Source organism: Nothobranchius furzeri, chromosome 7 (genome assembly GCF_043380555.1).
Source record: "Nothobranchius furzeri strain GRZ-AD chromosome 7, NfurGRZ-RIMD1, whole genome shotgun sequence".
NCBI lineage: Eukaryota > Metazoa > Chordata > Actinopteri > Cyprinodontiformes > Nothobranchiidae > Nothobranchius > Nothobranchius furzeri.
In genome coordinates this window covers 51,573,411-51,588,925 of record NC_091747.1, presented here as the reverse complement: position 1 = coordinate 51,588,925, position 15,515 = coordinate 51,573,411, and the positions used below count along the sequence as shown (strand labels likewise).

The 15,515-nt window shown below is 41.9% G+C and overlaps 2 protein-coding genes and 1 non-coding gene across 3 annotated transcripts; 2 read left to right on the top strand and 1 right to left on the bottom strand.

The window, feature by feature from the left end:
* The first annotated feature begins 2,683 nt into the window (after positions 1–2,683).
* crhb (corticotropin releasing hormone b) lies at positions 2,684–3,909 on the top strand. Its single transcript, XM_015955231.3, has 2 exons — positions 2,684–2,821; positions 3,242–3,909. The coding sequence occupies exon 2, from the start codon at positions 3,262–3,264 to the stop codon at positions 3,772–3,774; it is 513 nt and encodes a 170-aa protein (XP_015810717.1). The 5' UTR covers positions 2,684–2,821; positions 3,242–3,261; the 3' UTR covers positions 3,775–3,909.
* A 1,125-nt stretch (positions 3,910–5,034) lies between these two features.
* trim55b (tripartite motif containing 55b) lies at positions 5,035–13,149 on the bottom strand. Its single transcript, XM_015955230.3, has 9 exons — positions 12,855–13,149; positions 11,674–11,801; positions 11,045–11,214; positions 8,317–8,497; positions 8,150–8,245; positions 7,443–7,676; positions 7,332–7,354; positions 5,582–5,706; positions 5,035–5,473 (listed from the first exon to the last, which is right to left on the bottom strand). Exons 1-9 carry the CDS (start codon positions 12,928–12,930, stop codon positions 5,325–5,327), a joined length of 1,182 nt encoding a protein of 393 aa, XP_015810716.3. The 5' UTR covers positions 12,931–13,149; the 3' UTR covers positions 5,035–5,324.
* A 53-nt stretch (positions 13,150–13,202) lies between these two features.
* Positions 13,203–13,290, top strand: trnay-gua (transfer RNA tyrosine (anticodon GUA)). The gene is given in 2 exon segments: positions 13,203–13,239; positions 13,255–13,290. It is a non-coding gene; the product is annotated as a tRNA-Tyr (tRNA).
* The last annotated feature ends 2,225 nt before the right edge of the window (positions 13,291–15,515 follow it).

Genomic DNA, 15,515 nt, shown 5'->3' with positions numbered 1-15,515 from the left:
ATCAGCCCCAAGCCATGCTTTGACTGAGGATCACGAAATTTGGCACACTAATGTAGTGTCTCAGGACCTACAAAAAAGTCTCTTGGAGCCAAGTACAATGTCGCACAGGAGGTCGGCCATTTTGGTCCAAGTACTCGATTTAGTGGTTTTTGCACACGTTATTAGGAGAATGATGTCTCGTCGTCCTTTCCACCGATCACCTTCAAACTCCTTCTATATACTCTTAAGACATAGAGGAAAAAATTCAACCGTCGGATTTTAAATAAGTATAAAGGTGTGGGCGTGGCTAAGCCTCAAACTTTGACCAGTCGCCATTACGTTACATGACTTAATAACTCCCATGTGCATGATCAGATCAATGTCAAACTTTGTCTGTGTGATCACTGACCACATGTGAAGACAGTGACAATGTGGACAGCTGACATCACCTAAGACCCGCCCCCTGACTACAGGAAGTCTACTGTTTTATGGTGAAATGCCCATATTTGTCCCCTCTAATTAAGTCAACATGACACTAAGGTCATGCACTGTCTTCATGATGTTGTAATGACCATTCAGATCTGATAGCTTTTCAGAAAGGGAGGGGCTTTGATGCCATGGCGATTTCTGGCGTGACGCTGTGACCTTACGTTTGACTGTAACTTCCACAAACAGCCTCCGATTTGCCCGAGACTGAACATCACATCACCAGTGTGGTAAAGATAGAGTATCTCCTAGTGGTGAGACGTGTAATGGTGGGCTCAGAGGGGATGCTGAGTCAGGGTGAGGTGTGGACGAGGAGGCCGTTCACGGTTTCTGGTGTCGGGGTGGTTGACTTTCTGTTCTGCCAGACGTGCCCTGGTGCCCCCGGCTGCCGGCCAGGACGGAGAAGCGCGGAGCTGGGTTTGGAGAGCGTAGGGGATGGAGCGGAGGGGGTGCGGAAGGAGGGCGAGCAGCTTCGCTGCGAGGGCCGAACGACGCTGCTTGCAGCTTTAATTTTTTCATGTTTTTCTTAATGTTTTCTGTTGGATCTTTTTTAAGTATTTCATATGTATTTTTGTCCTCTAGCATCTGTTTCATCTGTTGTTTATATTTTTCTCTGTCCATAACTACTGTGGTTCTTCCTTTATCTGCCGGTAGAACTCAATACACGGACAATAGAACACAGAAAGGAGTGCGAGAAAGAGGCAAATCGTAAACACACAAGAGCAGCAAAAGAAGAAGCAGAAAGTACAATAAAAAAGTCAGCCGTAACAGATCATTGCTTAAGAGAAAACCATATAATGGACTGGGACAACACACGGATCATAACCACCGAACAACAAAAATACAAAAGATGGATCAAGGAAGCAATCGAGATAAGGAGACGTGGATGTGGGACCATGAACAGGGACGACGGAGTTTACACGCTGGACCACGCATGGGACTGCATCGTCGGAGAGGGGAGAGCAGGCAGTAGAGGGCGACAAAGTCCTCTGCTGCCCGCAGATAAACGGAGAAGGAAGTGACGCGCCACCATCAGCGTCAGCCTGAAGAAGCCGGCAGCCGTCGGCGAAACTGGCTACAAACAGGTCAACAAAACTGTTTCTGTGTTTAAAAAAGAACGAAAGCATGGATTTAGAAAGACACAGCAAGAACACACCTAAGATGCAAGTCTAAAGTTTAAGTTAACAAACTGGAGTTCTAAGCAAATGGTAAATACCTGAATTTTATATAGTTCCTTTCAGAGTCCTATCATCCACTCATTGACACACACATTCACACCCTGGTGTTGATGAGCTACATAGTAGCCACAGCTGTCCTGGGGCGCACTGACAGAAGCAAGGCTGCTGAGCACTGGTGCCACCGGTCCCTCCGACCATGTGGGTTACGTGTCTTGCCCGAGAAAATATGACTGCTTTGCTAGAAGGAGGATTCAGTAAAACAAGAATAAAGCTCAAAAAGACTTGATCGGAAAAAAAGAGGATGTAAATGAATTATTCATCCTCACCTCAGGCTATCAAAATGAATGTTTAAATAAAATGTTGTATTTGTTCTTAAGGTACATCTCAGAGACAAAACACAAGTCTAAAGTCTAAAAGATCTGTGAAAAAGTCAACATCATTCAGTTACAAAAAGCTTGATGTGTTTTACAGACGTTGGATTAATAAATACAAAGCACTGCACAAAAATAGCAGCACTTGTCAGCAAAGAATCACTGGGAGCATCACCTCTCCATGAGCCCAGGGTGCATGCATCACAGGTCAACAGATTAAGAATCGTTATTAATGCACTGTGCAGAAGTGGGTTCGTATTGGAATGCACCCCCAAATCCCCCCTTAGCGTTTCCACGATCATTTTGGGAATAATAAATCAGAAATTACATACTGGAACATCTAATTCTTTAAAGATCAACAGCAGATTAAACAAATGATGTTTGAAGCTGGTCTCTGCCCTAAGCTACCCTCAACTTCTGACTTGTGCCTTCTTGGAATCTAAGAATCTAACTCATTCAGGTGTGGCACCTAACCCCCACCCCCACCCCCCCACCCCCACACACACACCTTCTGAAAGCACAGGGGTCGACGCTCGTGCACGCGCACGCACGCTCACTTATGACTCATCTCATCTGAACCAAAGCACTTTAGAGGCGTCCATTCACGTTCCACCCAGGCAGGAGCGCGCAGACTCAACGTCGGCTCAGAGACGCACTTGTAGTGACGGTGGCTATATAAGTGCCATTCAGCATCTCCTCTTTAAGTAACTAGATGCTTGTTTCTTCAAAGAAGTGAAAGAGGGCGGCACCTCACCGAATACCTGGCAACCTACACGGCTGTAGGCGACTGGACTACCTGCAGTGAAGGTATGGAAAGGGTTTTCCTATTCTAACCTCCACTTTCTGTTACAGGTTAATTCATAATGTTCATTTGATTTGATTACTCTAATTCTTCAGATAAATACATATGAATTTGTATTTCGGTTCTCAGTGAAAGTATTTCCCTCGTTTTGTTTGCTTTGTTTCTAAAAGTCATGTTTGGAACCAAATCCGAATTTGCGCGCAGATCGTTTTTTGCTCCAATCTCCCGTCCCCCATGTCATTAATAATAAAAATAGTCAGCGAATCACATCAATATTAGTTCAATGTTACCCTAAAATATAAGTTAAAATGACTGATTGTTCAAGTGTCTGTTTTGCGTGCGCAAAAGCATCTTTACGCAGCGCCATTTGCGCGCGTACATTAACACTAACCCAAAAATGTGTCCTCTTTGTCTTTTGTTCTCAGATTCCAGCTGATATCCTGACATGAAGCTCAATTTATTTGGTACCACCGTGATTCTGCTTGTTGCCTTCTTACCGCGCCACGAATGTCGGGCTATTGAGAGCCCAGGCGGCACGCTGCGCGTACCAGCTCCCCAAGCCCAAAACTCCCAACAGCAGCCTCAGCACCAGTCTGGTCCTATTCTGGAGCGCCTGGGAGAGGAGTATTTCATCCGACTGGGAAACGGGGACTCGAACTCATTTCCAGCCACGTCCTTGTATCCCGGCGGATCATCTTCCATCTTCAACAGGGCGCTGCAGCTCCAGCTGACGCGGCGCCTCTTGCAGGGGAAAGTTGGGAACATCCGGGCGCTGATAAGCGGCTTCGCAGGCCCCGGAGACGAGTCGATGGAGAGGGGAAGACGGTCCGAGGACCCACCGATCTCCCTGGACCTGACCTTCCACCTGCTCCGGGAGATGATGGAGATGTCCCGGGCGGAACAGCTGGCGCAGCAGGCGCAAAACAACAGAAGGATGATGGAGCTGTTCGGAAAATGAAGACCTCATTCCAACCCGCCAAAGATCTCAGTCTCCTCAGTTTTTATTTATTTTTTATTTATTTATTGTTCTTAGCACAACAACGTGCCATGTGCAACATAGTGCTGCTTTTTCACTTCATGATTTCTAGCTTTAACCTGAAATTATGGAGCATAAACGGACCTGAACGGGTCAAGTTTCACATCTTACAACACATCTTTGTTTGATTTCCATAAACAGGAAATGGTATTTTGTTTTAGACCATAAGAATCACTGTACTTATGACGTTTATGTTTGTTAATAAACTTATGTGCAAACAGAAATGTTCTGTTGTGCAAACATATATTTTTTAATAAAACAAATAAAATCAATGCTTAAACTTCTCTGTCAATATCCTTACATATAACTGAATAGAAACTAACAGAAATAAATGCTAATTTAATCAAAAAACAAGAAATCCTCTTTTTAAATCTGACACATTAAAATAGGTATTAAAAAAGCTAAAGTTTGCTGCATCCTGCCAAAACAGACACTCAATAATATATATTTGCTGCAAATGTAAAAAGTTACATTTTTGCACAGAAAAATATGCAACCCCTGCAGAACATTTGAACAAGCAAGCTTTAGGATCTCCTCTGTTCATGTGGGCTATCACAATAAGCGTGCAGCTCAATCCTCAAGAGGTAATTCTCATTATGCCAGCAAGAGACAGCTCCAAGATGCACCACTCGTGGCTAATGAGTGTGAAATATTCTGTGTGTGTTGATCTTTGACCTGCAGAGTCAAGATACTCTACACAGGAGCGGTGTGGAGTGAGTCATCCTCTTCTGTTTAGCTCACAGGAGCTTATCTCTGCATTAGGTCCATTTGGAAAAGGTCCGGCTCTCTTGAGTGACACCGATTAGATGGACATGCAGCAAGGTGAGACCATGAGGACACTTTTTGTGTTTACATCAGTGTAGCCTTCATAACAATTAGTGAAAAAGCGACAAAAACTAGAACAAAGGGGGAAATATTTCACATATTTGGAAAAATTCCTCTAAAACTGAAGTTAAACCACTTTTAATGACACAAAACATGTAAAGTGGAAAATAACACAATTCCTGAATATAGAAATTTCTGCGTGATATTTCTCTATGCGCCTGTTCTGAGTCGTAAAAATCATAACGGTCACAAAAAGTCTGAATCCGTCTCCTTTATTCTGTCTGATGCAGTTTTAGCTGTGGGATGCAAAAGGTCAGCCACATGAAAAATGGATGGATGAGTTCTGGAAACGGCCAATAGACAGTCCGTCTTTAATTATGCTCAAAATGAAAAGGAGGAGTTAAAAACATACATAATTAATGAGATAAAAGGAAATAAGATCAGCCAGAGTGGACTTATGGGAGCTATGAATATCTCTGCCCTTCCTTCTTTAGATCCACCCTCCTCCGCTCAGGCGTTTCCTTTAGCGCAGGCTTTTCCTGCACTCCTGCCCGTTTGGGTGAAAATGCATCGCAACTGACTTGAAATCAACAAAGAGAAAGAGTTCTCCGTCTTTTGATGGCGGTGTTTGCGTGGGAGGAAGGTGACTAGGTCTGCTGAGGGGCAGACGGCTGGGCAGGAGATGCAGGAGATGCAGGAGGTGCAGGAAGCACGACACCTGCAGAATCAGTCCGAGCCTCTTCTTTCTGCTCATCACCTGCATCAGCAGCATCCTCCTCGTCCTCGTCCTCGTCATCTGTATAAGAAGTGACGCACATGCAAAGAGAAAAGAAAAAAAGAGAGAGAAAAAGTCAGAGACCAGCAGAAATGTGAGGTAAACTTTACTGGGCGTTCGTCCCTTTACCCCGGACGAAGTCGATGCTCCGCAGGGCCTTGCGCTCCTTCCTGAAATCAACGCTGTAATGATCCATTTGCTCGTATCCTCGCTCGACTTTATCCAAGTGTGACATACTGGATGCATCTGCAATCCTGAGTACACGATGATGCAAAACAGCTTCACATGATTAAATGAAACATTATTTATACATCTGTGATTTTTAGCTCGTTCCACCACTTATTTTGGGACACAACAGCACAAGGCGGTGATTTACAACATTGCACTGAATTATTTTGCACATCTGCTGCGGGGAATGAGTGTGACGTTGCTGCTAACGTGTTGTTGGTGTTGATAAATTTGTTAGCTCATTCATAAGAATGGAAGGAAAAAAATCATTAAAAACATTTAAACAGCACAAAAAATAAAACAATAGAGAAATATATATATTGGGTCATTTTAAAGTGAGCTTATGTGTAAAAGTAATAAAAAAGTCAATAGTTTACTTACTAGCTATTATATCCAACAGGATTGATAAGCTAATGGCTAGGCTGTGTGCAGCCAAGACCAAAGTTCAGTAATCCCTCGTTTATCGCGGTAGATGCGTTCCAGACCTGGCTGCGATAGGTGAAAATCCGCGAAGTAGGGACTCCCAGCATGCCCTTCGCGGGGATTCCCTCCACGTCGCACCTACGTCACAAACCGCGGCTATAAACGGAAGTCGCCTTTCCAGCTCACCTCTCAGTCATCGTTTCTTCAGATTCATGATAAGAGTTTCCAACCTACCGATCAATCCAACGAACTATCAGCTCATAGTAAGTTATCTTACTTACTTCTGGAAAGCCCGGCATTTCCGTGTCACTTCGTTGATGCTTGAACGCTCGGGGGTTTCCTAGATCAGCCGGCGTTTCACAGACGCTCTCACTTCCGCGTATGTGAAACCACGCTCCCTACAAGCTCAGCTCCCGAATCCAGCCGCCCTGTCTGACATACAGTACTATATTGAATTATCGTATGATCACATTCTCTTTTTGTGGGTAAAACTCAAGAAAAACATTTTTTTTACTTGGTTTTTTTAGTTTTATTACAAAAAGTGCATTTAATGATGAAATTGATGAAAAAAAACAAGAATTTCTTGATATTTCGCATAGAAAAATACCACGAATCAGTGAGAAATACCGCAAATCTGCGAATTCCCCCTGAAAAATGCTCCAAAGAAAAAATCCGCGAAGCAGCGAATCCGCGATGAACGAACCGCGAAGTAGCAAGGGATTACTGTAGTCCAAAAATTTGTTGAGGATTATGAATTTAGATGTTAAAGACATACAATGCAAATTTGTTCATATTTTCTAATAACTTTCTTGAGGCAGTTTGTGCTAAAATGACCATTTACAGGGTTACTGAAAAGTCGTTCAGACCCCACCGCCCTCCTGTGGCCAGAATATCGCACTTGCAACATCAGACTGGTGGGCCGCCAGCGGATGGACTTAGATAAAGTCTGGAGCTGCAGTCTGCTTCCAGCACTTTTCCTGAATGTTTTAGATCATCAACACAGCTGACTTGTTTAATGAAGTGATGAAACGCTCCTGTAGACACTAATGAAGGCTGAGGAGACGTTTCAGCTGTTAGATTAAGGTGTTAAAAAGACGAACACACAGCTAGGGGATAAGTTACTCTTTTGCTTCTACTAAATGGACACTAGGGGGTGCTAAAAGAAAACCAAAACTATCAAGTGTGCCCTTAATTTAAAAATAAACATTTAATAACAGCGTGCACTCACTTTTGAAGGAGAGGTTTTGTGTTCTGAAAGAGACAAGAGACATAAATATTTCATTTATAGTGTCCAAAACACACCCAGACACCTGATTATAATTGAAATAGTGTCAGTCACCTGAAGGAACAAAGCCATTTCTGACTCCTCCATAGTCTGAATCCCCATCTCCACCATCTTGCAGCTCTCCTCCAGGTGGTCGACGTATTTCCTTGTCAGGCTCCGAATGTAGTCCACCTTCTCTTCCTGTTCAGCCGTCACCTTCTGAGTCATCTCCCTTTTCTTCTGCTCCAGGAGCGAGTACAACTGGTCAAACTTCTCGCACACAAGCGTTTTCTGCCTCCGACCGTTCTCCTGCACAGATATTTTTTTTAAATATGTCAATTTTTATAAAAAAAAAATAGTGGAAATTCAGAAAGGCAATCCTATTTTGTGATTTATCGTGTGGTTTAAAAGAGAAAATAACAGGAGAGTGTTATTGTCATTCTGCATGTTTGGGAGTGACGCCATCAGGGTGGACACACGGGGACCTGGAACCGGTCCATCTGTCCTCGCACTACGTCCAACTGCGACACAAACCAATGGAAAGCTGCCGCCTCACTTACGCTGCTCGCTTCTTTGTCGGCGCCACGCGGGTGGAGCAAGAATCGGGTATTTGTGGAAGGAACACGTGGGGAAAGAGGAAAAAAAGACAGCAGGGTAACAGAACACTGTGGAACCAAAACACCAATTTTCCTCCTCTTTCCTTTTGTGTGAAACCCCACGGGCTGATGCTGAGAAAAGCAGAGTGGCCATGACGCGGGAACATTAGAGCAGTTTGTACTCACCTCTATGGCACGACCGGCTTCCTCTAGCTGACTCATGATGCCTTGAATCCGGTCGTTGTTGCCAACCATCATGGCGATCCCGTCACTCAGCTCCGTCTAAAGAAACAAGACGTGAGAAGGATCTCTGATTCAAATCGGGGGAGGGGTGACGAGCATTCAGGCCTCACCTTTTTAGTCTGGTAGATGCTGCTGATGGGGGACACCTCACAGTCTTTGTGGGCTCCAAAAACTTTACACATGGAGCAGGTGGGCACGCCGTGGCTCACGCAGAAAATGTTGATCTTTTCATCCTCGTGGATGTCACACATGGGCGTTTCGTCCTTCTGCTCCGGCGCCGGCTTGCTGTTGCTGAAGTGGAACGAAAACATCTTAACATCACTTTGATAATGTCACAGTTACTGACAATCAATCAGCCTTCTTTTGCATGTCTGAATGGAAATCGGTACATCAGCATCAGACTGAGTAGACGGTGTAGTTGCCGTAGTCTACAACATTACTATTCCAGCTTGGGTTTATCTGTTAATTAAAGCACTTATTGAAGTAAAATCGGTTCATCTTGTTTTGGTCAAATCTTGAAAGTGACCCAATATTTCACATGATCTGTTGCTAATGTGGATCAGTTATCGCGGCCATGTTGAATTGAGAGGACAAAAGTTAAACAGCTGCAGATGCAGGGACGTAGCGTGCCAGAAGGTAACTGCTTAGGACCCCCAGGCCACAAGGGGGGGCAAAAGGGACGATATGTTCTGAAGTCAGAACCACAACAGCAGTGAAACTCTCGGTCACTGGCTATTTCACACTCCTTGATGGGGCTTGCTTCATCCCTCCCGACTGTTCTGCTGTACATTTCCCAGTATGTACCCCTTCCCCCCTCGGAGATTCCCCATCGGAGAATCAAGCCACTTGGCATCGTAGATTTGGCCTGGATTATCCTGTCGACACTGGTGACCATTACTGTTACTGTGACCCCAAAATCATTCAGCTGGCTAAAAAGCCATTAATCAATCCATTCATCTTCCTCTACTTATCCCAGGATGGGTCGTGAGGGCAGCAGCCTAAGCAGAAAGGTCCAGAGTTCCCTGTCCTTAGCCACTTGAGCCAGAGCCTCTAGGGAAACCCCAAGGCATTCCCTGGCCAGCTGAGAAGCATAGTCCATCCATCGTGTCCTGGGTCTTCCTTTAGGTCTCCTCCCAGTTGGATGTAACCAGAAAGCCTCACCAGGGAGGCATCCTAACTAGATGCCCGAGCCACCTCAACTGGCTCCTCTCACTGTGGAGGAGCAGCAGGTCTACTCCGAGCCCCTCCCGGATGACCAAGCATCTCAGCCTATCTATAAAGGAGAGCCCAGCTACCCCACGGAGAAAGCTAATTTTGGCCGCTTTATCCGTGATCTCGTTCTTTCCGTCACTACCCACAGCTTGTGACCATAGATGAAAATAGGAATGTAGATTGACCGGTAAATAGAGAACTGAGCACCAATTCACCCATTGATCTCCTGCTCCAGTTTTCCCTCATTTATTCCTGAATAAAAAGTCATGAAGCACCAAACTGTTAGTTTTCTGGCATAAACTCTATTAGGAAAAGAGTGATTTCGATATCGGTCGGCTAATATTTATCACTGTCGGCCGACACACCCCTTTTTAACATCAATCACATGTGTGGGCAGCCCGTCGCTGCTGCTGAATTGTATATTTATGTCCCTGAAAACACCTGCTTTCTAAACACTCTACCATCATTTTCAACTGGCATTGTTTTGATTTACCTTATTATATTTAATATTTGGTCAGTTTATTGATTTCTTTGGTACGTTCTTGCTGTGTCTGATTTCTAATACCATTGTTGGTTCTTTTTTAAAACACAGAAAAGGTTTCTTTTTACCTTGCTGACAGTTTAGTTTGTGGCTGCAAACTTCCTCAGCTGATGGTGGCGTCACTTCCTACTCCGTTTATTCGCGGCCAGAGATGATGGAGTTTACACATTGGATCGTGCATGGGGCTGCATCATCGGTGAGGGGAGAGCGGGCAGCAGAGGATGACAACATCCTCTGCTGCCCGCGGATAAATGGAGTAGGAAGTGATGCCACCATCAGCATCAGCTCTGAGGAAGTTTGCAGCCACCAACGAAACTGTCAGCAAGGTAAAAAGAAACCTTTTCTGTGTTTTAAAAAGGAACCAACAATGGAATTAGTTAATTGATTTGTTTGAGCAACTCTCGTTGATTGTTTGATCTTGCACAAAATCAAGATTCAGACGTCGGTTAAAATCAGTATTCAAAAACTGATTCGATTCAGAGATGTTGTGCATGAATGGTCGTTATTTTGTCATTAGTGACATTTTAGCATGCAGATAAGGTGGAAAATTACAAGATATTGACTGTGAAATTTGGCGGGCCATAGCTTGTAGATATCTGCATCAGAAAAACCCATATCGGTTGATCTCTACATCTAATGATAGATCTCAAAATTCATCCTCATGAGATATTTTGCAAATGAACCAATGCACTCAGACAAAAACATAACCTGCTATGTACCATTCATCTGCAGAAATTAGTTTTCAAAATAATCTATTTGATGTTCTAAATTAAATGAAACTCTATGACGACATGGGAAGTTTCAGTTCTGTGGATTTTATGTCAGATTAGCCTTTCGGCTATCCAGTCAGCCACTGGAGAAGTCATCCGTGCACATGATGCTACTAGAAACGACCAAACCTACACCAGCAGAATGACTCAGAAGCCTCAACAGTAACTGATGCACCTTCTGCATCACGCTGCTCTCCCTCCTCTCACATTTACTATCCCTGCTTATTGCCCTCAGGGATGTCTTTGACTCACGTACCAAGCCCTCTTGCTGGATATTGGAAGTGTTAGGTGTACTTTACGCCTGATCTGTCTCACCTGCTGGATCCCTGTTTAAACATATCAATGATATTCTCAACCAGCAGGTTCCTCTGCAGGCCGTAGACACCGTGTCGGTCCAGGACCACCTCATGCCTGCAGGATGGGCATCGGAAACGGCCACCAGACGTCAACGAGCTACTTCTGGTTGGAAAGTACGGGTTTGAAGCCTGCAAAGCAATAATTCACACTCTAATTCTGGAGTGTTGATGCTGGTCAAACACATCTCTGTTGCGCAAGTTAATGAAATGGTTTCACTCAGCCGTTATGCAATGTGCATAGAGGAAGTACAGACAAAACAAGTTTGCATAAATGAGTGTGTAAATCAAAAAGCTTACCAACAGCCAGATTTAAATAATTTATGAAATAATTGTGTTTTTACTTGTGACTTATTACATCAATAATATTTCAACAAAGCCTATACATATTTGGCTCATCATTGGTTGTGACACAAAGTGTTAATTTTCTCACTAAAGCACAAACCGTGATTATTGTGGCTGTGAAGATATTAAAATGTGAGCCAGGCAGCGCATTTGTATGCATAAGATGCTTATAAATCAACATTTTTCTTAAACTCCTAAATTCTGTTGTTACAGAAAAAACTGAGGGGATTCATTAAATTGGCTTACCTGAAAAACATCATTGGCACATTTCCTACAGAGGTTGTGCTGGCAAGGTAAAATGACAACAGGCTTTGTAAACATTTCCAGGCATATGGGACAAGTCAGCTGCTTCTCCAGGTTCTCCATGGTGCCAGCTTAGGACAAACAAAGTCATACAAAACTTAAATTTGCGAAAGTTTATCAAAAGCTAGTAATCCACGGCAGATTCAGTCACGAGGGTGCTGAATAGGATAAGTGGGAGTACCCAGTTGGTGTCAGTGCTTTATTTTAGCAGCAGCTACTGCTGTCACGTCAAATGTTGCCATTTATACCCTGCCCATATTTGAAACTGAACTAGTCAGTACTGAACAGCTGCTTATCTCTCTCTAAACTACCATCTGCGTCCTATAGGGGGGGACAAAAAGCAGGAAAAATCAGTGAAATTATATGAGGTAACTTTCAATTTTGTCCAGTATGCTGATGTTTTATGTGTATTTATATATTGGTTAATTAATTTATAATATATGTTGATGACGTGAAAGTCAAAATGTAAAAAATGCTAAACTGAAAGACCTATGTCCCCTAATGCTAACATTTCAATAATATTTGATTAGCAAAAAATCCTAAAAACTGCCTACATTTCTAAGCAACACCAGATGAAGGAGGACCCCGCCTGAATACAAAAAGGTTTGCTACCGCAGAAACATATTTTTTTTTTTTGTCATGCTCAGAATTCAACTGTAAATGTTGATTCTTATGTAAGCCTGTAAGCTTCATTGGTTAAATAAAACTTGTTAAAAAACACAGAAAATATTTTAAGGGAATTATTATTGTTATTAGTGTTAATTTCGTAGCTACGTTGGATATTACTATTTGAGCAAAAACAATATCTTCTAAGGGACATTAAATTATTTTTCTATTCGATTCTTATTTTATTTATCTTGAATTACTCGCTGAATTGAAAAAATCGCAGTAACTTGATTAAAAGTCCGTCTTTTAGAATGTATTAATGGAGTTGCAGCTCTATAGAAGTAGTGCATATTTTAAAAAAGTTCATTAGAAGTAATTAAGTCAGAAAATTAACCAGTCAACAATCAAAAGATAATTTAAGTGACGCCGGTATCGACCCAACGCTTTAATGTAAGCGCTCTATCTTCTCGTAACAACACAACTTCCGGCAACATATTATGTTGAGTTTCGTAACATACCTGTGGAGCCGAATCGCTGTCTGGTGCCACACAAACTTGATAATACAGAAGTCATTATACAGTTATAGGATACCATTTACCGACACCGGTTTACTTTAGGTAATGTTACTTAGCTAAGCTAAGTTAGCTTAGCTGAGAAGCTATAGCCTCGTTAGCAGCACAAGCATAGACGTGAATACGTATATGTCTGTGGACCTAAATCTATGCATTAAATGGTGTGAAAATCCATCATAACTAGCGAAGTATTTAATACTTGCAGTCGAAATTGTTATAGAATAACACACTAAAAATAAAAACACGTGACTGTACACCCTTAAAACCAGTAGATCTGGCTGGAGTGAACGTCTCCCTTCGATAGCTCAGTTGGTAGAGCGGAGGACTGTAGTGGGTATGCGCTGAAATCCTTAGGTCGCTGGTTCGAATCCGGCTCGAAGGAGAGGGTTACTTTTGAGTTTTTAAAAAAACAATCCTTAAAACTATCCTTGAACATTTGATTTGTTAATTTCATGAAACGGGTTAAAATTCTTACATTTATAATCATATTTTCTGTGGTAACAATGTTGACAAAATATGCTTCTCTTAAATAAAATGTTTAAGTAAAATAAAAATTATTGGTGAGACACAATCCTTTATCTTGTCACATTACAGTTAGGTGAAGATTTTTGATCTCAAACAATAATCTTTACATTAATAACTTTTCAATTCAAGGCCTTAATGTTTGCACATAGTTAAACGACTAATTGTCCTATACTTGCAAACACTCCAAAAAAATTTCATTTTAATTTTTTACTGATATGTCTCTCATTTGCTCTATATTTGTGATAAAACATAATTTACTCTAGATTGAAGCGGCAGAAACAGTACTGCAGATGCATACTGATGGATGACTCACTGAAGATAATTAGCACTTGTGTGATGGATTATGGCAAGCATCATGCATTTATTAAGTATTTTGTGTTTTATGCTTCATATTTTATATTCTGACACTTGTTCAGAAAACATTAGTTTTTACCCTTTCAACAAGGGTCTTAAGTTCATGCCTTTACACTTGAATTTAATTAGAAGCATGTATGTTTGATTTCCATCATGCAGATATTTTTCTAAATGTAATTAGTGGAATAAATTTGATCATTTAGGACAGGTTTACCTTACAGATTGAGTCAGTGGTTACCGCTGTGGTAAAATGTTGTATAAATACCTTTTGAAAGTACTTTATACCTAATTTGTCGTTTTCCTCTGACTAATACAACATGACATCTGCATCTTGCACCTCTGTTCCTTTTATAGTGAGGCCACATGGAAATGCATGCAGCGCGTTTCGCACAGGCACATCAGAGTCAGTGAGTCATGTTTAAACATTTTAGGCAGATGTTGTTTCTGAAAATAATGAATGTCTCTCTCGATCGCTCTATTTTTGTGTGCCTTTGTTTTCATTCATCTGTTGGACACCAGCAAAGCAGGTGTGGAACCACGGCTTCCAGCAAAATGTTAATGCCTTTAAGGTGAGAGGAAAATAAAAATCAGCCACTTCTGTATCTAGCTGCTGCCTCATATGAGAATGTTAAAGAGCACATTAATATTTGTTATTAAAGATAAGCTTGTGTGTTTCACCCAGATCCTCTCTTTTGTTCAAGTGCTTCTTCTATGAATATTTTTTCCTGTGATTTCATTTGGGAACGCCACTTTATTCAGTTTTAACCATTAATCTTTAAAAGGCTAGTGTGATAAACATTCATTAATGAGCGAGGACCGCGCCGATCCCCACCATTTAGCTGACGCCTAAAAGTGAATTCAGATGAGATCAATTAGGGAGATGTTCCGAGTTGTGTTTTTGTCACTAAAGTGAATTCATAATTTTGCAGCCATTAACCGTCTGACTCATAATATGGCAGAGCCTGTTGGCAGAAATCTCATAAAAATTGACAAATTAAGAGCGGTGTGGGAGACTTTTTAAAAGATGAAAGGCCAACGTGAATGCCAGACAGTGCTGCCTTTGGAGCAAAAAGAAGATGCCAGTTTAAAGAGCGCAGTGTGAAACTTCTTGCTCAGCTGTAATTTCAGTACGTATAGTAAAAAGGGTCTGCAGGCACTTCCAAAGATACTCAAGATACACACGTAACACTCAAACAACTCTACAAGCGCACTAACAACATATACAGGAAGCAGAGCAAAGGGTGCCATCTGTTCGCTTGTATGAATATTTTAGATGGGGTGGAAGTCAGATGGAAAGCAATCAGTGCCTGTGATTTAAAAAGTCTGTAAGAGAGAGGATCATTCATTCTGTGAGTTTTATTGATGTGAAATATAAATGTAAAAATAAATGTAAATACAGGAGGAAATTGCCGCGGTGATGGTGAACGTGCCTCTACGGTGTTATTTATGGTAATCACAATAATGTTTAAGTATAAAAAAGTTTAAATTCACTTCATTTGTCTTATGTAAGTTATTGTAAGTCAACGCTACAACGAAGCAGTTAATGAGACCATAATGGAAATACACTCTCAGAAGGTTAAATTTAAAGCAACACTAGCAATTTTTTTACTTTAAGCTATTGCTTTCAAACTGGTTTCAGTTGTACTTTAGCTTAAAGTAACACGAGCAGTCTCCTGCTCCTCCGCCCTACCGGTTGAAAGTGGAATTACAACTGTCGTAAACAACCCT

Excerpts from the sequence above, each read along its gene's own strand:
- crhb (XM_015955231.3), top strand. The coding sequence starts at position 3,262 with ATGAAGCTCAATTTATTTGGTACCACCGTGATTCTGCTTGTTGCCTTC.
- trim55b (XM_015955230.3), bottom strand. The coding sequence starts at position 12,930 with ATGGTATCCTATAACTGTATAATGACTTCTGTATTATCAAGTTTGTGT. Across the intron at positions 11,215-11,673 it reads GTGCCAATGATGTTTTTCAG|GCTTCAAACCCGTACTTTCC; the intron begins GTAAGCCAATTT and ends ATTGCTTTGCAG. Across the intron at positions 5,474-5,581 it reads GAGCATCGACTTCGTCCGGG|ATGACGAGGACGAGGACGAG; the intron begins GTAAAGGGACGA and ends CTTCTTATACAG.